The 27,006-nt window shown below is 39.2% G+C and overlaps 1 protein-coding gene across 3 annotated transcripts in view; it reads left to right on the top strand.

The window, feature by feature from the left end:
* The window catches only part of STIM2 (stromal interaction molecule 2), a 138,978-nt gene that overhangs the window by 43,776 nt on the left and 68,196 nt on the right, over nucleotides 1-27,006 (top strand). For 2 of the 3 annotated variants that reach the window (XM_043514044.1, XM_038399034.2), the window contains one exon: nucleotides 17,780-17,910. In XM_043514044.1, the coding sequence (XP_043369979.1) occupies nucleotides 17,780-17,910 (131 nt within the window). Of the gene's footprint in view, nucleotides 1-15,669; nucleotides 15,739-17,779; nucleotides 17,911-27,006 lie in introns of all 3 variants that reach the window. The other variant, XM_043514045.1, reaches the window with a different exon arrangement.

Here is a 27,006-nt window from a genome sequence, read left to right as displayed (position 1 = left end):
AGACCATTGTGACCTTTTCAGTGCTTTAAGGTTGCTTATATATTTTGTTACAAAGGACATGCAACTCTTAAAAAATAAAACTGTATTTTCATGTTATGCTTTTACATGGATTCTAACTGTAATCTTACTGAAATGATACCTTCTGTGTAAGAGTTTAATTCCTGTATTTTTTTTTCAAATGAAAATGAGGCCTGGTTGAGCATGGCAAGCTAAATGGCAGCCCCATCTTACATATGCCTGTTTGCCTACATGTATGTACTTAATAAAAGACAGTGGATTTTTTGCTTTTAAAAAGCATACAGTTAAATCCTTTTGAAAATATATCAAATAACAAAACCGTCTGTACTTCTCATTTGTATGAAAAAGGTAGTATAGCAGAAAGGCACATGTCTCTGGTCAAATATGGCACTGTGCCCATTTTCCTAGTCTGAATGTTGTACAGAGCATATCGCAACTGGAGGTTTGTAATTCCAGATATTTGAGGTTTCCAGTTCCATTTACATAATGTATCCAAGCAGACTTAAGTATCTGATAGCTGGTTTCTTTAAAAACCTGGTAAGTGCTCTCTTTGGTATATGTGAATATAACTTAAATATTGTTAGATGCCCATAAGGACATTCTAATAATGGGTGCTTAAAATGAGAGGGAGAGAGAAAACCCTTTAAATGTTAGGCTGAAATTCAAACAAGCAGTATTTAAAAGAACTGAGTATTACAGTTTGGTAATGTGATACTTCTTTACAAACAAATCAGTAAAAAGCCATGGTACCTACTTTGGAAATGTATACACTTTAAGATACAGGATGATGTTAGGGAAGACGGAACATGGTGCAGGGCAAAGGGATGGCAAACAAGGGTTACAAATAAAAGATGTTTGGTGGGTCTGTAAATGTCTCTTACGGGTCCCTTGAAGGTCTTGTACCAAAAGGTATGGCATTTTCCCCCCTCAAATGTGGTTAAGGGAATGGATGGTCTTGAGCGCAGTATGGGAAAAGAAAGAGAGATGGTGGGGATTGACGGAGTATGAGAAAAACTGAAGATGAAAGGGTTAGATAATGTATGGTGAGGAGAAAACTGATAAGTGATAGGGTAACAGGGGCACAGACACATTTAGTTGAGATACGTGTCTTGGCAGAATGAGCTGGGAAGGAACAGATGTCTGTGCAGGCCTAGCACTAGGTGCCCTGTGGTTCTAGTATGGACTGCAGCAATGATGGCTGGACCTCATTACTTTTATTGCTTCGTGGGGAGAATCTGCAGGGAAGGGCGGACAGTCTTAACCCACTTCTGGGTCTTGGTGGAGGCTGCCTTTAATTAGTGTTATGGGGTTTAAGTGTATGTGGTCATATTTTCACTCAGACTGAAGACTTTACTTCATGTACCTACCTGTCTTACAGACTTGGTTTAACCAGGGTGGGATAACTGGGATCTCAGTCTTTTGAGATGCTCCCAAGATGACACTCCTGATCTGCCAAAAGAACATGCAAGTGGCTATTGTGTGGTTCTTTGTTTTCAGTGAAAGTATTCAGTCATTGAGGCAATCCGTGAATTGCATTTCTATATGTTCACAAATATTTTTTCTTTAAGAAGAGAAACTGCTCGAGCGCAAAAGTGGGAGTCAAGAAGTGCTCAATTCTAATCCTGGCTCTGACAATGACTTGCTCTGTTACTTTGGGCACGTCATTTAGTAGCTGTTTCCCCATCTGGAAAATGGGGAAAACACAAACATCATCGACCCTCCTGACTCCTCTGAGAAATATTTTTTTTTGGTGCTTTGTAAATAAAGAACCAAGAATTGAAAATAAATAGTCCCTTTTAAAAGAAGACAATATCTCTTGTTAAGCAGCATGGGTTGCATTACTGTATATTGTAAAACCTTCATTTTATGGGTCAACTTATTACTCGTTAATTGGACTATGGCTAGATTCAGGTGTAGCACATTCAGGCATCATGCAAGTTCACCTCAGTCCTGACATGCAACCCTCGTGTTTTTCCTGTCTTAGACTGATGGCAGTCACTCCACATTACACTAATTTTTATAGAGATATTTTATCCTTTAGACAAATGGGAGGGGGCTCTTAAGAAATTGTCCAACTTCCTTTTGTTCGTGACCTTACAAGATTTCACTGAAGTATCTGGAAGTGAAAGTCAGCTAGTGCATTAAACCTGTGTGCATGCTATCCCCCAACCTTTATTTGACTTAAAGAACCATATATATTTTTGAGTATGAATCCTTCTTTAAAGGTGCCACAAGACTTTCTGCCGCTTTTACAGATCCAGACTAACACTGCTACCCCTCTGCTTCTTCAGAGCTTCACTTTTTGCTAATCAATTCCAATTTTATGACTCCCCATATCCTAGGATGTGTGTCTTGTTTAAATGAACAGTTTATTATTTTATCAGTGTCTAGTTGGTCTGGGCACCAGAGATAGTGACTCCACTGTCTGACTTGTATAGTGAAGTCATTGACTTTTTCCTAAAATATAAACTTCTTATACTTTCTGAGAGAACTGGACTCTTCTTCTTCAATGAAAAGTGACTATTTGCAGAAGGGAGCATAAAAATCAGTGACTTTATTTGGAATTTTTAAAATTTATATAAAATGTACTTATTTAAAAACTATTTAATATTAAATTTTAAATTGACAACCAATGTGGAGGCCTAAAGTCAATATATAGTAATCTGTTAAAATTTAAATTAAAAAAAATAATATTAAGCAATACATGTTTGTTGCCAAGTTTTAAAGGAAGTCCAACTGCTGAACTGGTGGGTGGAAGTCATTGGCTAAGCATCTGGAACCAGAGTTTGTTGAAGTGCTAAATCAGCTTTTGACAGCAGTAGCCTCTTCTGCAGGTAGGGAGAGAATATTTTCTTTTCTTCTGTATATTCAACTAGTTCAGTGACTAATTCTTTCAGAGTTAAGAAACTAATTGGGATGTTGAAAATGCAGGAAAGTTTCCTCTTCCAATCTATAAATAAAAACTACATGTGAGAGGATGAAATTTACTAGTTCTAAAGACCATCTTGAAGATGGTCACCAGAAACAATCAATTCAGTTCATGAACCTCAGATAATACAACTGTTTAATAAATCAATTAGCTTTAAAGGCAAAACAAGTTTTGATAAACTTTCTCCTATGTATCCAGCACATTTAAGGTAGCTTTACTTAATTAAAAAATTTTAAATGCTATTTTTGTGCATTTTTAATTGAATTTGAATTTCCATCCAATTAGAGCTTGACACAAGTCACAAGTAAAAAATCAATCTAGTATATGGAAAATAGTGTATGATTCATTTCTTAAAATAATAACAAAATAAAAATTAAGAATCTGAATAAATGTAAGTTGAGTGCTATAATTGCATATTTTTTTGGTTAGCAAAAAAAAGTACCAAATTTAGTATAAACGTGATAGTGGCCATTAAAGACATGTTGATTTGCAACTATCAGTGAGAATCAACATTTCTTTAGGAAAATAACTAAAAAGTACAAATGCAAAACAAGATTAAAACAAGTGATTTAAATCATGATTAAAATGGTGGTTTAAATCACTGAGATTTAAACCAAGCCATCCTGTTTGGCCGATGATACTCTTGCTTTTCTAGAAAATTAAGTTTTATATTAAGCTTTTGAGTTATAGTAAGCATCATGTGTTTTTAAAATATACATGGTAAGTCTGCAGTGCACTCTACAATACTAATATTGTAAAAATGAATCACTGTCTAAATGTTACAAATGTGTGGGTAATAACATAACTGAAATATTATTTCCTGGGGTACATATGAACACGTCACTTTTTATACTTCCTGGAAGCTTCCAGGTAGTACTCTCAATTGATTTATTTATTTATTTTTTTGGGGGAGATGATGACAATCCAGTGAGACAAGATGAACTGGGACCCCACTAGCAAGCCTGTCAGCCAATTTTATCACTAGAAAAATACCTGCAGCATATTAATACAAAAGTTGTGTAATCCAGAATTGGACTTGGGTGTTAACTGCAGGATGATTCATGCCTCTTATGGAAGAGAAATGGTAGTGGTGTCGTCTTTGCTGCTGCTGATGTGCAGTACTAAATCTGTGAATATTTATTCTCATATTAAACTTCCTACACAAACCACAGTATTTTTGTTAAGCATCAGAATTAAAACATGTTAATGTTGAATGGCAATACAATGAATATTTCAGAGGCGGTTTACAAATTTTAATATATTTAAGGCAACTGAATATGTGAATTATATTTATGAAGGCATGGGAATAGCAGTTTTGCTGTAAATATTAAAGGAAATTTACTGCTCTGTGCACATATGATTTAATGCTAATAAAAGCAAATATTTAAAATGCCTTTGAACTGATGGGTGGATCAAATCTTTCACTGTCTGTAGTGTATCATTTGTAGTTTGGGTTTTCATCAAATAGTTGGTTTTTTATTTATCCTCTTCAAAAACAAAAGTAAAAATACATTCTGACAGTGTCTAGTTACCGGAACTCTGAGGGGTCTGCGATATTACAAGTGATGTTTGTAGGGGATTAAATTTGATTCCCTAGTGTTGGGACAGTTGTTAATGCATGCCCTAGATCCCCTAGTGTAGAAGACGGAAGTAATTCAATAATGCCAGTGATGTCATGCCTGATTCATTGATATAGGATATGATTATGAATCGTGCATGAAAAGCAAAATACCTGAAAAAATAGATGGGCAATTAAAAGTATAAGCTTCTGAATGTGAATTGTTATAGTTGTGTGAAAATGTTGCTATTAATACATGATTTAAATTGCTAAAGATGTCTTGAGTTAACTCTGATACTTGCACAGTATAATTTTTGCCATTTTTTCTTAGTGGCCCTTTTCAGTTATGCCTCAAAAAGTTAAGTTTAAGATGATTTAGTTTTCATGAAAAGTTTTATAATTGGACTGATAAGTTATGATTATACTTCATACAATTTTTATTAAAAGTTAAAGTTCAGTTTATAAAGCTGGATCACATCTTAGTCAATGAAGTGAGTTTTCAGCACTTTAGACTTTGTTTTGAAGAATTAAATCATTTTAGATGTTTTTGTTAATGTTAAGTAGTTGTGCATTAACTTCAAAAATTTTTACATGCTGAAAACTTAATTTTATTTTATTTTATTTTTATCTGCCTGATCACTGTAGTGTTTGTCTTATTCTGGGAGCCTTTCTCCTCCAAAAAGATGGTTAATGGCCCACATGTCATCTAGCTCCCAGAAGGATTTACCCAGAAGGTTGGGATTGGTCACGTGATGGGATTTTGATGTGAGCTTCTGTTCAGTAAGGCTACATGTCAGATCACCAGAGCATACTTAATCTTTTGCATTTCAGCAGTTCCAAACCATGCACATTTCTAAGCAGGAAACTGATATTTTCTATCTAGAAAAACAATTGTAATTATGAGGAAGTCCCGTGGACATGTTTTCAGACATCCAGAGGTCACCTATAAATCATTTGTGCTTTCCTGACCAAATTAAGCTTAATTGTGTTAAGCAAGTGGTTTAAAATACCACACCTTTTTTCTTGATGTCTTTTATATTTGTGTGTGCCATAGAACAGTTTTAGACTTGCATGATCACTTTTTATTCTACAGGATGGGAAGGGAACAAGTAATTATTGGATAGTGGAGGAGTAACAATCAGCTAAGTATTTGTGTCCAATAATAATAATAAAAAAAATAGTGGGGGGGGGGGAGGTAAAAATTTCCTTGGACGTACTTCACCCATTCACCAGTAATCAGTTTTATAAAGTGGTAGTGCTAGGAGGATGGCACAGGGTCAGAGATCCTTGGAGTGAATACAAGGCTGTAATTCACTTGAACAGCTTAACTAATGACGTGTGGCTCACAAAGAACACAAGAGCTCCCAGACTGAATTCAGAACCTCATATCTGTATGGTACAGAGCCATCTTCTACAGTGTATGAAATACAGTACAAAAATTACTTGAAATATTCCTGCTCAATTAGCAAATGAATGGATTTCAGAAATTATTTCAGTATTGTCAATGAAAATCTTTTGTATTAAGATCAAAAGTCCGATATACTTTTGGTTTTTCTTAAGGCTTTGATTTGTTAGTTTTAACAGTATTGTAGAATACATAACCCTTGTTGAGTTTGTATGTAAGCTCTCAGCGCACATCCTGTTTCACTCATATTCTCAAAGTATTTATTTTGAGGTGACAGTCATCCATGCTTGCTCTTAGCCCAGAATGAGGGGTTTTTTTTTTTTCAAAAGTTTGTGGAAAAATACACTCATCTGTTTGAATTATGTGAGCATGAAAAAGATACCTGACTTTCTGTGCTCAGGAGTAACTCACAGTTGTACAGAAAGTCTTAGAAATTGGCATTTGGCTGTTCCTTCAGGAGAAATAAGTCTGAGCTATGATATAATTTTAAAAATATTTTCTAACTTAACTGTGAGTCCATACCTGTGCCTTGAACAGGGATCAAAACCAGCAGCAAGTGAAGATGTGAGCTAACCCCACTTAGTGAGTTTATCTCAATGTCAGTGTCTGTATTTAATGTCAGCATTAAAGAGATGACTTTCTTCTTTTAATCAATTTTCCCAAACAAAGTAAGGTTTCTAAATGTAAAAGTTAAGGTGCACATGTGATGCATGACCAGAAAGGGTTAAACATCCTGCAGGATGAATTAGTCAAATTCAGCCGTTAAAGACATATGGGGGGAGATAATGTTTGTGTTTTTGTGTATTTACATATCTATTGGTAGAGGTCAACAACGTAATCAAACAGTCCCTGTTGATGCTGTATTCTGTTAGTTCAGAGATCAAAAGGACATCTTAACTTTTAAATGAACTGTAAACATAGGATATTGCTGTATTCATCCGTCTGAAATATATACCAAATCATCTGCGAATGGTGGGAAAACAGGCAATTGCTCGTGGATAATTATGTGGATAATTACCTGTGATGCTTAGGAAATGGATCCCCTTCAAAGTACCTATTGTTCACTGAAGGACTCCTAGCTGTCACAAGAAGGCCTGAAACTGTATGAAGATGTTTGGGTTCCAATCCTTTTTATCTCAGATCTGCTTGAGGCTTCATGCAGGGGAAGACTAAGCCATAAGGACTGAGATCTGTCATGACTGGACTGCCCTTAATATAAACATTGGACTATAACCTATGAACTGTTTCTGAAAGAACTCTTTTTCAACTACAAAGCTCACCATCTCTGCTATGAATTTGAATCTCAAGAATTGTACTCATCTGTATGTATACTGATCTTTTAACCAATGCCCTCTCTTTTCTTTTTTAATAAATTTTAGTTTAGTTAATAAGAATTGGCTGTAAGCATGTATTTAGGTAAGATCTGGAATATTCATTAACCTGAGCGGTAATGTGTCCGATCCCTTGGGATTGGTAGAACTTTATATGATTAATAAGATTTTTCAGTAATCCTCATATTTGACTTGGGTATCTGGGTGGAGGCCTGGGGCTGGGTCACTTTAAGGGAACTGTGGTGTTGGCTTCTGGATAACCCATGAGGTACTATAGAAGCTGTTTTGTGCTAGCTTGGTAAATCTAAGTATTGGAATATCCACCAGCTTTGGGGATTGTCTGCCACATTCTTTGCAGTTCCCCCTCATTGAGTGACCTCAGTTGGCTCCCCTTGGACTTTGGTCACGGCACGTTATCAACTCACCCAATTTCTTATTGTCCATCAATTGGTTTAAAAACATATCTGATCGGTGCAATGTGAGTGATTTTAGTTTCTGTGGTAATTTTTAGGATTTGAAGACTCTGTGCCCTTAGCAAATTGAATAAACACTTTTTTTTGCTTAATTATCTTTTTTTTAAAAGGAAAATATTTTTGTAAAAACTAGAACGGCATCTTTAAAAATTAATATATAATTCTGCTTATTTCGCTTAATTCAAATTACATATTTCGGTTTCTAGATAAATACATGGGGGAATTTACTGCCAAAGAGCTAGTACACTTTTAAATTCACATCCTAGCTTACTGTGCACTAACCTCCCATGTAGACAAGTCCTTAGTCTGTTAACCGCTGTGTACAGTAGTTAGTTTGTTTTAGTGATGGTGAGCTTTTTCTCTTCCCCTTCCACCTCCCCATCCTCCCCCCATTGAAGATCTTGAATTCAGCCTTTTGTTTTTGTCCAGCCAAACATAGCTATGTGGGATCTTACTAAAGATTTAGTTCTTTATTAGGAAATCTGAGACCTTGTATACATCTTCTGCCTTCTCGCTGTCGGAAATCCATGGGAAATAAGATGAATGAAGATGTGCACAAAAGCTTCCTCTTGTGCGAAAACGTTGCAGTACGTGCCTGCATGGTGTTCAGAAGAGTTGGGAGAGTCTATTGACCTGCTTGAAGGAGAAAGGCCTTTGCTTTAATTCTGTGTATTTTTCATAGCCGTGTCAAATCAAGTCCAGTAAATTAGTAATGCAGCATGTGTAATGTGGTAGGTTAAGGTGGTAGAACGAAAGCATTTTCAGACACCAGGTTTTTCTAACAGTGAGTAAATGTTTAGGATTCCTCTACAGTCTACCGGAAAGTTAACCATCTGTGCTATTTATACAAGGTATATTTCAGTAGTTTAACCGGGAAAGACTTATTTTACTAGTTGGCTTTGCTAATAGTTGTGTTTTTTAGATTTCCACCACATAAATAATCAAATGCAATTTCAGCAGCTATTTTTACACTTCTATTTAAATTACATTACTATTTAAGTCCTCAGAAAGATCTATAGGAGGTGGGAAGCAAGAAGGCTTAAAAAAAATCCATTTACTTCCAAGAAGTGCCTAGTATTTTGATTTGACATGAAGTAACAAGGAAGAGATATGTAGCCTCATACTTTGTATGTCATGAGAGCCACATAACTTATAGAATAAATTTATGTATGTTTTGTGGAAGCTATATTGGACAGAAAATATTCTGACCTTTTCATTCAGAGAGATCATGTGCAAGGTTTATAGAAATGGCATACTTTTTGGTTTTCCTTAGTTGTCAGGATTGTCTTCCCTGATTTGTACTAGATGACTCTTCATGGGGTTCAGATCAGTGGTGAGCTGGAGCTGGTTCGCTAGAACCAGTTGTTAAATTTTAAAAGCCCTTTTAGAACCAGCTGTTCCGTGAGGGACAACCAGTTCTAAAAGGGCTTCTAAATTTAACCTGCCAAAAGTGGCACCTTAGGTGCCAAATCCAGGGCTGGAGCACCCAGGGGGAAAGTTTTGGTGGGTGCAGAGCACCCACCGGCAGCTCCCCACCCCAGGTCACCTCCGCTTTGCTTCCGCCTCTTCCCCTGAACACGCCACCCTGCTCTGCTTCTCGCTTCCCCCCCCCCCCCCAGCTTCCTGAGAATCAACTGTTCGCGTGGTAAGCTGGGGCGGGCTGAGAAGCAGGCAGCAGATTCGCACTCAGGCCCAGGGAGGCAGAGGTGAGCTGGGGCGGGGGGGGGGGGCGCGGAGGGCTGCCTGCGTCGCAGCAGGTAACCCGGTGCAGGGGCATGCAGGGGAACCGCTCCCTGCCCCTGCTCACCTTCACCACCCTGGGCCTGAGTGGGAAGCTGCTGCCTGCTTATCAGCCCTCCCCGGCTTCCCGCCGAACAGCTGATTCGTGGGGAGCGGGGCAGCGTGTTCAGAGGCGGAGGTGAGGTGAGCTGGGGCCAGGTGTGGGGTGGGGAGTTGCCAGTGGGTGCTCTGCATCCACCAAATTTTCCCCTTGGGTGCTCCAGCCCTAGAGTCGGTACCTAAGGCACCACTTTTGATGTGATCAGTAGGGGGAGCAGCCACTCCCCCTGCTCCCCCCAGCTACGCTCCCCCGCCCCTAGGAGCCAGAGGGACCTGCTGGATGCTTCCTGGGAGCTGCCCCAGGTAAGCAGTGCCGGGACTCGCCACCTCGCCTCCCCCGGCAGGTCCCTCTGGCTCTTAGGGGTGGGGTGGGCACCCACTACGGTGGCCCACGAGACCCTCCTGCCCGATTCTGGGGGCAGTCAGGGGACAGAGGAGGGGGGTGGATGGGGCAGGGGTTTGGCGGGGTGATGTCAAGGAATGCAGGGGGTTGGGTGGGGTGGGAGTCCTGGGGGGCGAGGGTGGGCAGCGACCCCCTCATGGGGTGAGGAGGGAGCTGGTTAAGATTTTGGCAGCTCATCACTGGTTCAGATGTATATTGGGAGCTTTCTCGGAACTAAACTGAAAGAGTGAGGATACTGATTGTTCAACAAAGACTTAGTTTCTCTAAAGATATCATTAGGTGTGTTTAGAATGGTATGTTAAGAAACAAGTGCTTAAAATATCATCCTGAAAATGCCCTTTCAATTGCTCATCTTTCAGTCTCTTGTGATGTCATAATTCTTCTAGTTTAATAAAATTCCTGAATGGAGATTAATTTCTAATGTAACATAGTAGACATGCTAAGGTTTTCAGTCTTTAACACATAATTGACAGAAAAGAGGGCACAAACCCAAGTGTGTTTACATTCCTGGTCACTGTAAAGCGAATCTTGTTGTATTGATCAGGGAGATGCGAGTTATTTCTGTAATTATTTGTGCTTTTTTTTCCTCTTGAAAATCTTGTCCATCTGGTTGCTTTCATGTTTTTAAATGACAAGACATGCTGCTGCATTAGACTTTCTCATTTGTCATTTAAATAAGTGTCACAAGTGACCAATTGTCAAGTTAAAATTCTGTTCTGTGCAGCCTGCTTGCCATACGGTGGTGTTTAATAATTAGGTGTAGGAGTCATTGCTTTTGGCAGTATTTAATAGGAAGTGTGAGTGAAGGTCCCATGGCAGTTTTTCTTGAAATATTTGGTAAAGGTTTTAATGTCACTCTCTTTATCATGTGAGGATTTGCGGTGAGGGGCACGAGAACATATTTTTGTTGAATTGCCACTTTGAATACCTGTTTCAAGTGCCACATGGTGAGTCTTTAAAAGCAAAACAGCTTAGCTTTCTTCGGTAATATCAAATAACCAGTATTGTGCCAGAATATCTGGGCTTTTCAGCTTGTATTCTTTTGTGTTCAGACTCACTTCCTGCTGTAGCATTTTTCTATTCAGCTGTTGTATTGTCTTTTTAAAGTCAGTTTTAATTGCTAGAAGGAGGTATTGCAGAGTTTAGCTGGTGCTGTATTTAAGGTACAATCTACAGAACTGAAGCAGGAGGGAAGAAAATGGGAATGTCAGTAGCAGAAAACCATATGAAGATGCAGACAGGCTTTGGCATGAGGAATTCTTGTGAATCCATACCCGAGCTGTGGAAAATGCAAACAAATCCCACTTCTCCATCATACTGACCTGTAAATTACACCCTGCTGAATTGTTTTTGAATCTGGTTTGCTTTATTCCAGGATGCCTGCACTCAGCTCCAGAATTTAGCACTTTCCACTGTGAAAAATACTCAGCGTACTTCTGTGGAAAAAATCACCCCCATCTCAGATTGCTTCTCTGGAAATCAGGAGCATAAAACTGACAAATCTGAATTCAGCCTATTGGTAGAAAAGGATGTCCTAAAAACCCTTAGACATCCTCTGTGACCCTTATCCATTCCCTTTTCCTCCCTGTGTGTGCCCACAAAAACAGCATCATATACTAGCCAGTACTTAAGAAACCATTGTTAAATGTGGCCACTCTCTCCAATTACTGCCTAATACTGTAGTGAACTTCCCACGTATAAGCAAACTAATTGAGAAGCTTGTCTGTCCATATCCTGACCCCTTTCAGTCAGGTTTCAGTACAAGACATTGAACGGAGAGGGCACTGATGGATGAGCTCCCCTTGGCCATGTGCATCACACTCCTATTGTTGAACTTCTCCACAACATTTGACATGATTGACTGTGCAATTTTATTTTAATATCTCGATTCTCAGTCCTCTGAGATTCTCAACCTTTTTCTTTCTGAGCTCCTCCCCCACCATGCTATAAAAACTACATAGCCCACTTGTGCCACAATAGCTGGTTTTCTGCATATAAAAGCCAGGGCTGGTGTTGGGGTAGCAAGCAGGGCAATTGCCTGTTGCCCCATGCCCCAGGGGCCGCTGTGAAGCTGGGATTTGGCTCCAGCCCACGGTGGCAGGGTTCAGGGCCCAGAGCTTAAGACCCATATGATGGGGCTTCAGCTTTCTGTCTTGGGCCCCAGTGAGTCTAATGCTGGCCCTGCTTGGCAAACTCCCTGAAATCTTCCTGAGGCCCCCCAGGGGATCTTGGACCCCTGGTTGAGAACCACTGCTCTGAGCCTGGTGGGGCAGGTGGTCGCAAGAGTTCCCTGCTGAAGACCTTTCAACAGCTTGAGGGAAGAGGATCCCAAGATGCTTTACCCATGTGTTGGGGACCTAAGAGTCTACCACTGGATAAAGAGGCTCTCCTATGCTGAAAGCCTTTAGCTTCTGCCAAAAGAGGGGGTGAGGAGAGTTTGACAGTCTTAACTCTGTTTTTTTTGTGGAGAAAAGGGTTGGAATGGCTGGTGGGCTGCTTTCCCCTGTCGAGCTCTGCAAAGGTTTCAGAGTAGCAGCTGTGTTAGTCTATTCGCAAAAAGAAAAGGAGTACTTGTGGCACCTTAGAGACTAACAAATTTATTTGAGCATAAGCTTTCGTGAGCTACAGCTCACTTCATCGGATGCATTTGCTCTGCAAAGTTATCCTGTTTCCTGTCTTTTATGAGGGGGAGTTCTTTGCAGAAGTGGGACCCTACCCATTCCACAGCAGGATGACTGATTTCACGCTGAGCCAGCAATCACTGTAGTCCTGCTTTTATAGACTTGGCTCTAAAAAAAAATCTCACCAGTCAGTAGCTCTCCATTGGGCAGGGTTCCTAAAGCCCTGCTTATATTTTGTTGAATTCGTTTTAAGCTAGAGGAAACCGTGACCCAAGGGGGAAAGGCTAAGTTTCCCTTAGCAGAAACTGGCTCAGTTTGGAGTAGTGTTTTGTGTTTGTGTTCTGCAGAAACCCAAACTTTACCCCACTCTGGTAAATAAAAAGCCAGATATCAAACACATGCATTTCTACATACTTTTTAAAATGCATTAGGGAATATTTTATGAGGCCACATGAGATCTGTTCTTTTGGTATAGAAGTTGAAAACTAAAGAACAGATAGTGCGTGTGCACTGGAATGGTCCAGTGATTAGGGCACTGGAGTAGAACTTGGGAGACCTGCCTTCAAGTTCCTGCTCTGCCACAGACTTCCTGCATGATCTTGAGCAGTCACTTAGCTTCTCTGTGCCTCAATTCCTCATCTGTACAATGGGGATAATGACACTTCCCTGCCTCACAGGCATGTTGTGAGGATAAATACACTAAAGATTGTGAGGCACTCATACTATATGATGGGTGTGTGTGTAAGTACCAGATGATAGTTTTTGAAACTGAAACAAACAAATACTTGAGACTAGCAATGGAAGGTGTAGTCATTCTGCCTGATTTCTAATCTGTACTGATATCATGTCTTCAGAAGTTCAGTTTATATTATTTTTTGAAAGAAAGAGTGTGGAGAGAGAGGGAGATTCTAATGGGAAACTGGTTCAATCTACCTGATTTCACTTTAGCTTTAACTGTTAAAAAAAAAAAAAAAAAAAAAAAACCCAAAACAAAAAACCACCCTGAATCACGTTTGGAAAAATAAGATCTGCCTAAATTACAGTAAAGATTACAATTAGTTCAGTGTGCACCAAGTCTGCCTGCCTCTTCTTGAAACAAATCCAAATACTAGATTAACACCCCTAATTTATTGCCAGACTTATTACTGTGAGAATGGCCAGTTAGGGGCCCACTTGCCTGAAGAATTCCCTGTGGTAGGAAGTAGGCTGTATGGTACATTTCCTACTGGCCCAGAGATGGAACACATAGTTACTCAGTGACTTGTAACAGATGGAGGGATCATTTCAAAAGGCTTCTGCCAAATACATTCACTCATTGAGCCATAAATTGCAATAGTTTTAAAGTTTAATCTTTCATTGACAAATTTCTTCCTTGTGATGGCCATATGTTTCCTTTTAAAATTTCTCCCCCAATTTCTCCACCAAAAAAATGCCACAGCTGTATGGTAGCTTCTAAGTACACTTAATGCAGATTTACTCCACATTACTTCGAGTGAGTACATCTTTACTTGTGTTTTTACTGTTACTACCAGAAGGTTAATGGCAAATTCAACTTCGAAGTTGACTATAGTTTGCTACCTAAAACAGTGGTTTTCCACCATTTTTTTTTGTGTGGACTCCCTTATATATATATATAAAGGTCAGACCCCTTTGGAAATCTTATATAGTCTGTGGACCCTCAGGGTTCCACAACCACAGGTTGAAAATCACTGACCTAAAATATTTGACACCATTCCTTTAATTCTTCACATTAGTACAGTTTGGGATTAAAAGTAAAGATGTTATTGTAGAAACATGACTGCATTTCATAGTAGGCCAGAGAAATTGGTCCATACAAAAGCCAGCCTCATCACTAAAATGTGATGGAGGGTTTTAGAACTCAGATGATTCCACCTTTGACGCTCTGGATCAAGATAGGAAAGGGTTAAAACCAAGGTAGCTTTGCAACACCTTATTACATTCCACACCATTTTTTAAGGGTTTCCGCGTACTTTAAGATAAATGAGGAAGAAAACCTCCATTTCTAAGAATTTTGATAAGCTTCTACCAAGAGGTCACTTGATATTAATTTCAAGTTAAATTTCTGCCTTGCAAACACTAAAGCAGAGGTTATCCATGTGCATACTAAAACATTTTCAAAGCTGTACCTGATTACTCAGTTTTTCCAAATGAATGGCTTTACAAGGTCTGAATCAGATCTGAAAATTCTTTTTAAATTGTTCTTTTATCTGTGTCCAGAATAGTATTTAGGTGAGTGATGTGTATCTAAAGCGATCTGAAGTGTGCTGTCAGTTAGGGAATGGTACTTCTAATTTTAATTTCTTATAAAAATAAGCCTTGAGATCAGACTGATTTTGTTCAGACTATTGTGTGTCTTTTCTTTTCAACCAAGACATGGTTCAACTTTGTTCCTCACTCCAAAAAGCAAGCAGGAACTTGATCTGCTCTTTAATCTGAGGGAAGTATCAAGCGTTCCCTTGGTCAGAGCTCAGGACGTGAAGCACGGGTCGTCTATTTGTTTTTCTCTCTTAATAAAAGCTGTCTTCTTTTAAAGTATACTTTTTAGGCAAATACATGAAAAGAGGCATATTTGCATGCATTACATTCTCTGAGATATTAAGCTAATCAACCTGAGTATACACAATTTTGTGATCAGAGTAAAGCTTTCTAGAATGAAAAGATAAGTTTTTGCTCTACTCAACAAAATGTTTTATGGGTGGAAACTGATAACGATGTGACCAAATTAGTCTAGGCTTGGTGTGTTTCTACTTGAGTAGGTTAGCAGGTGTAATTAAATATAGATCCGTCACTCAAACACACTTCTGCACTACTTAATCTCTTTTTACCTGTTCTGATTTTCTTACTCATGTGGCTCTCTTTTTACTTTCAATTAGAAGACAAGACATGCCAAGTAGATATAATGTTATAATGCAAAAATTATTATTCTGATCTATTAGATTTCTCTCTCTATCTGAGATAGGGAAGAGAAGTCAAGGTGCATTTGTAGCAGTATGCAAAAAAAAAAAAAGTAGTAGTATACTCTGTTGCTTTGACTGGCTGATGCTGTGGTATAAATCGCCTGTCTTTTACAGGCGAAGGGCCGGGGACAGGAGCAAGAATGGAAACATCTTCCCTTACTATTTGTAGCAAAAACTTTCCAGGTGGGTCATAGATTTTGGAAGACAAATTATTACATTAAGCACTCTTCATAACATCTTTTTATTTCATAAATGTCATTTTTAGGACAAAGGTTTCAAGGCTGTTTATTTTTGTATAAACTAAACCTATTTTTAGTGAGACAAAGGCTGCCAAATAAAATCTGGGGATTTTTGTTTTTTGGAAAAAGGAGCAGGTTATTCTGACCAGCTTTTCATTCTCTGCACTGCAAAGCTGAGCACTATGTGGTGAATCGGTTTGGCCTGTTGTTGAGAGCTAAAAAGTGATTTCTCATTGTTTAAAACTTATGCTGAGCACTCCTGTCTACAGTCATCACCTAGTTAATGTAGCTAGTGTTGAATTTCACTGTGACTTCAATGAATCCTCTTCATTTACTGTCACTGTTAAGAATTTGATAGCAGTTGTATATAGTCTCACTCCTTGTCTTGTCCCATCTGGAATTCCAAAACAGATGTGCACAATTATTAGTGGGATGCAGGACAGTTTGGACATCTGAGCTACAAAAGAGGGAGGTATTGATGCTTAGTTAATCGTAGTACTGATAAGGTAAATTGTTCAATCCCAAATACATTCCCTTCTCTCTTGTTCTATAGCTCTATGATGCGCCAAGCCTTTTGTCATTGACTTTGTTGCTCCTGTCTTTCTAACAATGTTATCATAGAGCTTAGAAATAGAGGCTTTTGTAATTTACTAGGAGGAGGTCAGTTTGGATGTTCCAAACCTAGTTAATTTTTCCCCTCATAGACTGTTGTCACCTTCGGGTGTATTTGTGCATCTTTGACGCTCAATGAAGTGAGTGTGTACTGGCTTCTTGGTAGCTGTGTGAAAACTTTTGTAGCTTTTAAGAAACCATCTGTGGCAAATGTTCACATGCTACTACGTTTGGATTGATGTGTCTCATTTATATTGCTGAAGGAATTGAGTGCCCAACTGCTCTGTACATAGTCACCTTCAACTCAGCATAGCACTTCATTGTATTTTTGATGGTGAGGGAGGGTGTTTCACTTGTCTTTTTGTTCAAGTTTTAGTGCGTAGATTATGCAATGATGGATGCATTAAAATATATGAAATATTAACGACCAGCTGATAGATATCCATAAAGGGTCTAGTACAATACACTTAGCTAATAATGGCCAGTTGCTATGAGACAGGGTCTGTTGGTATGGCTTCATTCAGGCATTTGAATCTCTGCCCTTTCCCTACACCTGACACGAGGAGAGCAGAGCACCCTGTGCCTTCAGCATGGCTACTGAAGCAGTGACAGAGAAAACCAAAATGTAGGATTTATAAACTGGAGTTTTCCTTCCACAACAAGTTGCTGTTTCTGAAATGACTGTACAGGGCTACCAAGTGTTGTACACAAGGTGTGGCTTGAGTTTTCTCCCTGACATGCCCATGTCTTGTTTCCTTTCATTGCAGCCCTTCTGGAATAGCCTACATCCACTAGAGAGATGGATATTTAGCAGGCTTTTCTCTTCACTTAACCTTTTGTGGATGCCAGGACCTGATGTGAAGCCATAACTGCAGAATTAAACTTAGTTACTATTCTTCCTTCTCCTTTTCCTTTCTCCTTGCTGCCTGGCAGAAAAATGGGTGAGGCAGAGAAGGCAGTGGCTCCACTGGCTGTTGCAGTGATCTGCCTAAGCGTGGGGGAGAGAAGGAAAAGGTGGTGAATGTACTGAAGGAAGAAAGGAGTATTGGAGGAGGGGAAACAAACTACCCTTTTTCCCCAAGGAGAGATGTCCCTCCTCTTTTTCCCTCTCCTCCCTACAGGAGTTCACTCATTTTTCCTGCAAGAAATGTCATTCAAGAAGCTCTCAAAACTCAGCATCTATGACTATAGGGGTCTACAGTCAAGCCACGCACAATGTCTGTATTAAAACAATAAAGGCATGCATTTAGTTTAATATTTAAAATTGAAGCAGTAACTCAGGCTCTGCTTCCCCAAAGAGGGGAAAAGCCACTTTCTTGGTTGGGAATTGACATTTCAAGACACTAAACTAATGCTTGTTTCTTGTCCTTCAGATCCCTGTAGTTCGCTGAGTCCACCATGCTTTACTGAGGAGGATCGATTCAGTCTGGAAGCTCTCCGCACGATCCACAAGCAAATGGATGATGACAAAGATGGTGGTATTGAAGTAGATGAAAGCGATGAGGTAGTGGAGGCCTCAATTCTTTCCATTTGATTTATTTTTGTCTCAATTTAAAATACACCGGAAATAGTACCTTTGAAGTAAAACTTCTCAGTGACATGGTTTGAAAATGAAGCTTGTTTCCAGAGTTGTGTAATGAGGATTGTCATCCTTTATATTGGCTCATTATAAAGGAAGTAAGAGGAACAGTAACATTGTCCATATAATGTTAGGCGTGAGGATGGGAAAAAATCATGTTAGGCAAATGATCTCAATCCTGCTTGTGATAAAGTCAATGGGATTTGATTGGGTCCCAAAATGATTTAAAAAAAAATCTTTTTATGTTTCTAAATTATTGTTGATGCATAGAAACTTATAAAGGACACTCAAATATTTTCCTTTCCTGTCTACCCCACTTACTTCCTCATGGAGTGAATCCCAGGAAGTAAAGAATTCTACTCTCCTGTTCATCTAAGGTCAATTCCAGTTGCTTCATCCTGTGGAATGATGTCTCTGACCCCTTACATAGAGGGGTATGAGAAGATGTCTTGTTTTCTTTTCTTAACACCAAATTCCCAATGTGTCTTTGCTTCCATGTTTGTGTATGGGTGGGAAAGAAACCACTCTTGCTTCATGGCAGGCTACGAATGCCTGGTCATAGTTGACACAAGCAGTTCGTTGTCCATATCACTCTCCGTTCCTGTGTGGCTGCAAGGGCTTGATGGCCCGAGAGTCCAACATCGGAACAGAATTGATGAACCCATATAATAGGGTATCTGCCTCTGGGCTGCCTCCACTTCTCGGTTGGCAGAATTTTATTCAGGATGTTATAAGCCACCCAGAGAATGGTTTTTGCCACAGTGTTTTGTGGCATTTTCCTGACGTGTCCAAAAAGCGCAAGATTCCATCTTCGAACAAGGGCCCCAGCAGTTTATAGACTGGAGCGACCGTAGTTAACATCTGAATTACAAATTAAATCATTCCACTTTATGCCCATCTTAACTGGCAACCCTGTATTCCTTACCTTAACTCCTGAGGACATAATTGCCAATGACAATTATTTAAGGTTAAAACGATACAATTTAAAATTAATTTTTGAAACGTTTCTTGATTCATATGAATATGAGGAATAAGGAATATGAGTATAAGGAATATCCTGGTACCAGGACTTTCATTTCACAAAGGCATGGAGTACAAGGGAAGGAATAGTCTATTTCATACCATTATATGTAGCCAAAGGTTTTTTTATATTATAATATACATTTAATTATATTGTAATGTGTTGGTCTGTAAACCAGAACGTTGGTGGCACACTGAGACTTCTAAAATACATTCCAATACTGTTGGGATTCATTCCTGATTTCCATTGTGCTTGTGATACGTAAAACTGCAGAAAAATAAAGGAAATACAAAAATATTTATTGGTGGGGAAACAGCAGAATCTTCTGCATCATAGATAATCAAGCCAACTGTCCTGGGAACCAATGGAGAATTTTCAATGTTCCAAGATTCACAAATTCAAAGAATTTTCCATAGAAGTGTCAAACCAAGCCATAGCAGCTGCTCTATTATTGTTGTTGGAGTGATGGGTAGAAAATACATATGAGGTCTCCCCAAAACTATGCAGGGTAAAGAACAGTGCATGATGGTCATGATAGATAGGCTATGGGAATGTGTAGTGAAACTCTCTACACAGAAATGAAACTTGCTATATGCTGAATGCTGTCAACTATACAGAGCAAGCTGAAAATGCATTTTTTCCTTTTTATTTCAGTAATCTAAGATGTTCTTTGTAACTACAGTAAGGGCAGAACAGAGTCTTATTTTTAACTATTTTTGTGTGTGAACATGAGACTGGATAAAATACACCTGTGCAAATATTAACTAGCACGACCAGTTTCTTCTGCAAGATGTTAACATGTTGAGCAGAAAACCGGGAGAGAGCTCTTTGTAAAATATATGTACAAGGAAGATGAATCAAAATTGTAACAAGTAAATAAAAACTTATAGATCAGTGGATTTGTTTGTGGCAGTGAGAAGCTGTAAAATCTGGTCAACTGCTCCCAGCTTAATTTATAGAAATATTTATAGTTTTTGAACTTTAGTCATTCACTTGACTCCATTGAAATTGCAGTAGCTTGCATGTTTGAAATTCTTTATCCACACTGGCTGTGTAATCGACATAAATAGGGCCCTACCAAATTCAGTCCATTTTGGTCAATTTCACGGTCATCGTATTTTTAAAATAGTCAATTTCATGATTTCAGCTATTTAAATCTGAAATTTCACAGTGTAATAATTTTAGGGAGGAGTTGTGGGAGACGGGTCACAAGGTCATTGTGTGGGGGGTTGCAGTACTACTACCCTTACTTCTGCACTGCTGGTGGTGGCAGCAGTGCCTTCAGAGCTGAGCAGCTGGAGAGTGGTGGCTGCCGGCTGGCAGCCCAGCTCTGAAGGCAGCCCCACCACTAGCAGCAGTGCAGAAATAAGGATGGCATGGTATGGTATTGCCACCCTTACTTCTGCGCTGCTACTAGCGGGGCACTGTCTTAAGACGTGGGTGCTTGGCTAACAGCCACTGTTCTCCAGCCACCCAGATCTGAAGGCAGCACGGAAGTAAGGGTTGCAATACTATGACGATCCCCGCCCCACCCACTAAAATAACCTTGTGATTTCCCACCCATCTCTCCTGCAACTCCCTTTTGGGTCAGGCCCCCAAATTTGAGAAACACTAGTCTCCATTGTGAAATCTGTGTAGTACAAGGTAAAAGCGCGCACAAGACCAGATTTCATGGTCTGTGACGCATTTTTCATGGCCGTGAATTTGGTAGGGCCCTACTCATAACCCTTTTCTGTTTAACACTTCCTGTTGTGTGGAAGCATATGTATTTGATGTTTGTAGAACATAGCTAGTCAGAGCTATATTTGGTTGAAAGCTGCCAGGCTGCGCACAAGGGATTTGACTAAACAGCAGAACGATAGATTATATTCTGGTTCATGCTGCATGGTTTCTGCTTACAAAAAAGCCTCCTCAAAGGGCAATAAGTGTGTCTTATTTTGTTATAAAAAGCTACTGTATGTTATCAGGAAGTGGAAAATTTAATACTGAATAGTAACTTTCTGCTATTTCACGTTCCATGGTTCATCAGAGAAATTAACAAAGTTAGTTTTTCACCAAGAAAACATTGTCACTTAAAAAATAAATAGGGTTTGAATGAGGTAATTTTTAAGGCAGGGAAAGCAGAAAGGTTTAAAGTAGAAGGGTTGTTAATACTATATTTTCTTTTTAACTTGCTGAAACAGGCCTGTATTTAAAAAGAACACTTTCAGTAAGGATTCCGGGGTTTCAGATTACCTGTCCGTAAACCATATATTACTATTTGTCTCCTGCTTTTACACTTTCTGCTGTAGTTGTTTGCTTTTCTTTATGTACACCAAGTTTCACTTGTGTGATATCACTGTAGGGAACATTCCTGTATTCAAGTTGCTGCTTTTCCCTTAGTATATTGAGAAGAGGTTGATTTGATTACTGTTACATCATACATAGCTACAAACTTTTCAACATTTCTAGTATAAAGCTTATTTTTCAGGGATTCATAATTTAACCCTAAAGTTTGTAATAGGAAGAAATTTAGCATAAACCTTTCTGGGGCGGCGGAATCATCATTATCTACGCATGGAGAAGCTGTCTGATACTGAAGGGCTCTAATCTATCGGGGCTGTTATCTAGGAAGTCGGAATTGGTGATCATATAGTCTTCTCTAGTCTTAGAAATTTCAGACTTTTAACACCTCTCTAGTTTTTGGTAGACATTCAATATTTTGAGCTCTTGTCTGAGTAACTGTTCATGTGTTTGAATCCTCTTTCAGTGCATGTCATCTTGCTACTGAAGAATCATGCTGAATTTTGCTGGTTATAAAATGGTATCAGGGATATGTGGTTCTTCCCACATCTGGTGAACAAAGACTTTTCTAATAACATAGAAGTGCATGGTGCTTAACAAATACAGAAAGTAAGTTCTTTGAGGGCAAGTTAAAATGAGAGTGGAGGAGATAATGATACAGGGGGTGGGTAGGAGAAAGGAAGGATATGGGAGAGGACTTTGAGTATGCAGTCACTTGTGCAGGCTAGTGTATATTTCCTGTCTGTGCTCTAGAGATGAGTCAGATTTAGCTTTAGTATTTTTTGTTTTTCCTGTTAAATCTGTTAGTCAATTAGTGGTATTTGCACTCTAAGTCTCTTTAAAGATACAGGCTGTGAAAAGAAACTTAAAGGAGAGCTTGATGCTTAGTAGATAGAGTTGATAAGGTGGCTCCAGCCATAGAGTGCAACAAATTTTGCACCTCAGATAGCAAGTCTTTTACCCCATATTGTATACTTTTGTTTATGATGGAGGCACAATCAATAAGAGATGCATGGATTTGCTATTTTGCATATTATTTAATTTTCCTTTTCTTGGCTTCCCAAGAAGCTCTGTAAAGAAATGTCCCATCAATATCTAAGTAAACTTATAATGGAATCTTGTATTCCATCAGTCAATCAAGAACATAGATAGCTGCTGCTTGATTTTTTTTATTTAAATTCCAAAACATTTAATTTTAAGAAAAACCCTGGACACTACCATACAAAAGTGCATGTCTCTAGTCACACTAAGTACTGTTCTTTGTAAGAACTTCAGGTAAATCACTTAATGCAGCAATTTGGTTTGGTTCTTTCAAATGTATTTCAATAATCATTTAAAATAAACCTCTTTGAATTAGGATTGCTTTTCAAACTTACGTATAGCTTTTGTAGCATGTGAAACTTGGGTGCTAAATAATATGGATATACCCCTTTAACCAAGTCTTTTATCTGAGTAGTAATAGTTGTTGATAAATTAATGTTTAATTTGTGGCAGTGCCTAACAACTGCAACTAGGTTTGGGCTCTTTTTGCTAAGTGCTATACAGACAATACAATAAATGACAGTCACTGCCCCAAAGAGTTTATGGTCTAAGACAAGGTTTAACAGGTAGCTGAGGCAAACAGTGCAGGGGAGATGTGGTAATATAATAGAATGTGCAGATACTTAGCCAGTCAGTAGTAGTGATCACAATTCTCCACATGCCTATCAGGTTATGTTTTGTGGATGGAAGAGATGTTTTGACTATTGACTTGAAGGACGACAAGGTGGTGGCTTATGGGTTTTGACTGGGAGCTTTTCTCCATTTTAAGGGACAGTTTGGAAGAGAGTACAAAAGTGTTTGTCAGATAAATGGAAAATTGGATGACCAACACTGGACAGAGCATAGAGGAGACCTGACCTTGTAATAAGATAATAATTTGGGTAGGTAAGGTGGGGCTAAATTGTGATGAGCTTTGAAAATAAAAGTAAGAAATTGGTGTTAGAAGGGGAGCCAATGGAAGGTCTTAGAGGTTTGTGATAAACCAACAAGATTGTTAACAGCAGCATTTTGAGTGTTACTTGAAAGGTGTGACTCAGGTTGCAGACATTGACCTCAGAGGAAGTGCTTTGCAATAGGCAAGGCACAAGTTGATCAGGACTTGGACAAGAGCTTTGGCAGTTCAGACAGAGAAAGGAGGTTTTATCGTGGAGATGTGTAGTAGAAAGTGGCAAGATTTTAACACTATCAGGGGAAGGGGGAGCCAAAGGAGAGGGCCAGGTCAAAAATGAAGCAAACATTACTGGCTTGAATAACAGGGAGGATAGTTATGTTGTCCACCGTGACAGAGAAATGGGGGAAAGGAGATGGCCTTAAGAGGAAAAAACAGGGCCAAAATTGGGCTTTTCATAAGTTCAGTTGATGGCTGGACAACCATGAGGAGATATCAGTACAATAGGCTAAGATTTTAGTTGAGATGGAGGGAGAATAGTCCAGAGTAGATGGACAGTTTTGAGTAATCAGCATAAAGATGGTATTCAAGCCCGTGTTTGAAACTGAGATTGCCCAGTGGTAGGATATGAAAGGAGAAAAGGAATGAGCAGAGGATAGATCCCTGAAATCCTCACAGAAAGAGGAGGAGAGGGAGGAAGACCAACTAAATGAGAACTGAAAGATAGGAGGAGAGGACGGAATCATGGAAGACCAGAGATGAGGGGATTTTGAGAGTATGATCAACATGTCAGTGTAGTCAGTAGATCAAGCAGGATGAGGAGGGAATATTGGCTAAAATATTTGGCGCTTGATGAGAGCTGCTCAATGAGAGATATAGTGGGTGGAAGCCAGATTGGAGGGTGTTCTATAATGGAATTAGAAAAGATATTGAAGGGCATGGATTGATAGGAATTCTCAGATAAGAATATGCCAAGTAAATTCAATAATAAAGTATATAAAAGTATGATTAGGCCAGCCATGACCTATGGGTTGGAGTGCTGGCCAATGAGGAAGGGAGAAGAGCTACAAATTCACACTGCTGAAGAGAGAACCTGAGTGAGACGAGAGACAATCTACCTAACGAAATAGTATGAGCTGTGATGGAGGTAGCTTCCATCACTGAAAAGTTGAGGGAATAGCTACTGAGATGGCTCAGTCACGTGGGATGACCAGATGTGGGCCAGGTTGGTCAGGGAGTATAGAAGAGCTAGTAGCCACAGGACAAAGACCCTGGGAGGAAGAGCTGCAAAAAGGAGGTTTGAGATGCTTAAGGTGGACATGAAGGAGATTGATGTGAGCTTGGAAGATGCACTTTACAAGAACGCTTGGAGATGAAGAACAAGAACTGCCAACCCTGACTGATGAGACAAGGTGAAGGTAAAGACCATGCCCCTTCAGTCATTGATTGCAGAATCCATCCCAGGATAATGTCAAGAGCTAATGTGGGCACTCACAAAATAAAAACAGCCTTCTGTGCAAGAACACTTGCTCTCTTATCAACACAGAAAAGTTAAAAATTTGATACAAGAGAAGTGACAACAGTTGGTTCAGGGTAAGAAAATTAACAAGGTCCAGTATCAAGAAGTTGAATGTGAAACATTGCAACCCATGTAGTGTGGAAGAAGTTTGGCTCCCTCCCCCCCCATACTGTTGCAAGACAATGCAAGGTCGAGAGAGCCCCAGATTTGTACCACTGTTTACACATGGGGGACACTTACATGGGCACATGTAATGTCTTACAGACAGTTTCTGGCATGTGGGTTCACTCTGGGGGAATAGTCTCCAAACTTGGCAGTATGGTGAGGATGCTTGTAAAGTATAAATTGCCTGTGGTATTGATAAGTATTGTGTGGTTGCTGAAGAGTACCACTTCTGGTATGGACCAGGAAATGTTTTAATCGATCTATGTCCTGTTTCACACCTAAACTTCCTGTGGTGACAAACAAATATTTTTATATATTGTACAAGTTTTTTTATAATGTAATTTAAAATAAAAGCAAAATTAAAATTACAGAAGGATGCTTTACAAGCAGAGCAATCTTATTGTGTATAGCCCTGGTGGGCTATACTAGAAAAGGTGAACATCCCCTTCCTCCCCCGATTTGTACTTGGAGCCTAGTATTAATGGTGGTTCAGATGATCACAACTACTATGGTCTTTGTAATGTGTTGCTGGGTAAGTAAACTTTAAAAGGAAAACGCACACCAAAAAAATGCAAATAAAACGTGTGTGTGCGCACGCGCACACACTTTTTTATATTTAAAAAAAAGTGGAATGTAGGCCTGTCTTGAAATGAGTAATTCGATGTGGGTGAGGCCTCATTTCTTGGGAGAGAGGATTAGGGAGGTAAATAGATCAGCAGGCTGGAAACAGACTGTCCGTACTAGCTAAGATAAAACACCCAAGGAACCAAGATAACAATGGAATAGATAAGCGTGGAACATAAAATGAGGTAGAGTAAATTGTGTGTGGACAGTGTGTGCTGTACAAGAATTGGTTTCTACAACGTGACCAAGCCAATCCCAAAATGTGTGGTGCAATGTATAATAAACGCAACGAAATGTGTGAACGTATATAAAGGAGGAGGTTTGCTGTATGTGTGGTACACCCTATACTCGCCTTCTATGCTTGAGTTGGATTGACTCAGCATAGTTTTGCTGTATGCCAAATAAAGGAACCTGAGTGACGAGACTGGAGTCAAACTGACTTCTTGGGGAACCAAGTGGAAGAGGTCTGTGGGGAACCCCAACAGGATCAAGTCTGGGTTTTTGTGGCTGGAGAGACCAGTTCATGTTCCCTTCTTTGTGTGAGCTGTATAATGTACAGTTTGTTTTGGTGGTTTACTCTTCCTTGGTAATCTGTTAGCAATGAAAATAAAAGATAGTTATAACATGTACCACAACCTAGCTGTTTCTAGTATTTTAGTTAATGAACCTTCAAAATCAGTAATTCTGTTAACTTTATTGCCATTAAAGAGACACCATAACTTGTCAGATTGGAGTAGCCTGTCAGTGTATAGAGGCAGGTTTATGACAGGGTTACAGTGATTGTTTACTCCTTACATTAAAATTTCATAAGTCATGAGGAGAAATGGTAAGGGACATGGGAATTACCATAACTGGATCATACCAGAAGTCAGTTTAGTCTGGTATCCTGTCTCAGACAGTGGTCAACACCAGATGCTTCAGAACCTCCATAGTAACAAGATTCTCATTCTAATTCCCAATAATTAGATTGGTTTAAGACTTGAAGTATGAAGCTTAATGTGCCTTCCAAAATTTGTTAGTATAAATTATAACTCTGGCTATTTGTAACCAAATAAATGTTCAATCCCTCTTTGAACATTGCTTAGTTCTTAACCACATATACAATCCAATTACAGGGCATATACCTTGCAGTGTTGGCTTCTCCTTTCCTCTTTCTAATTACTCATATGTTGAAAGAATAAAGATTTAGGTAAATGTGTTTTGAGGCAATATTTTGATGGTGGTGTATTTTGGAGCTGGGAGGAGCTGCAGTGTTTGATGCTAGCTGAGACTTCATTTTGTGTCAGTGGAGGACCTGAAAGGCTAGAATTTATAGGACTGCAGATAAAGGATTGCAAAGTTGGGTCAGAAATTTGAGTTTATTCTAACATGGGAGTTTATTACAACTCAGGAACTTTCTTTAGCTTGGAAGTGTGGCATAGCTCAGACTGGGAGTTAGCTTAGCTTTAGGACCTTATTCCACTCTTGAGAAACTTAGTT

This window comes from Dermochelys coriacea, chromosome 4, assembly GCF_009764565.3.
Source record: "Dermochelys coriacea isolate rDerCor1 chromosome 4, rDerCor1.pri.v4, whole genome shotgun sequence".
NCBI classification, from domain to species: domain Eukaryota; kingdom Metazoa; phylum Chordata; order Testudines; family Dermochelyidae; genus Dermochelys; species Dermochelys coriacea.
This window is presented reverse-complemented; position numbering and strand designations above follow the sequence as displayed.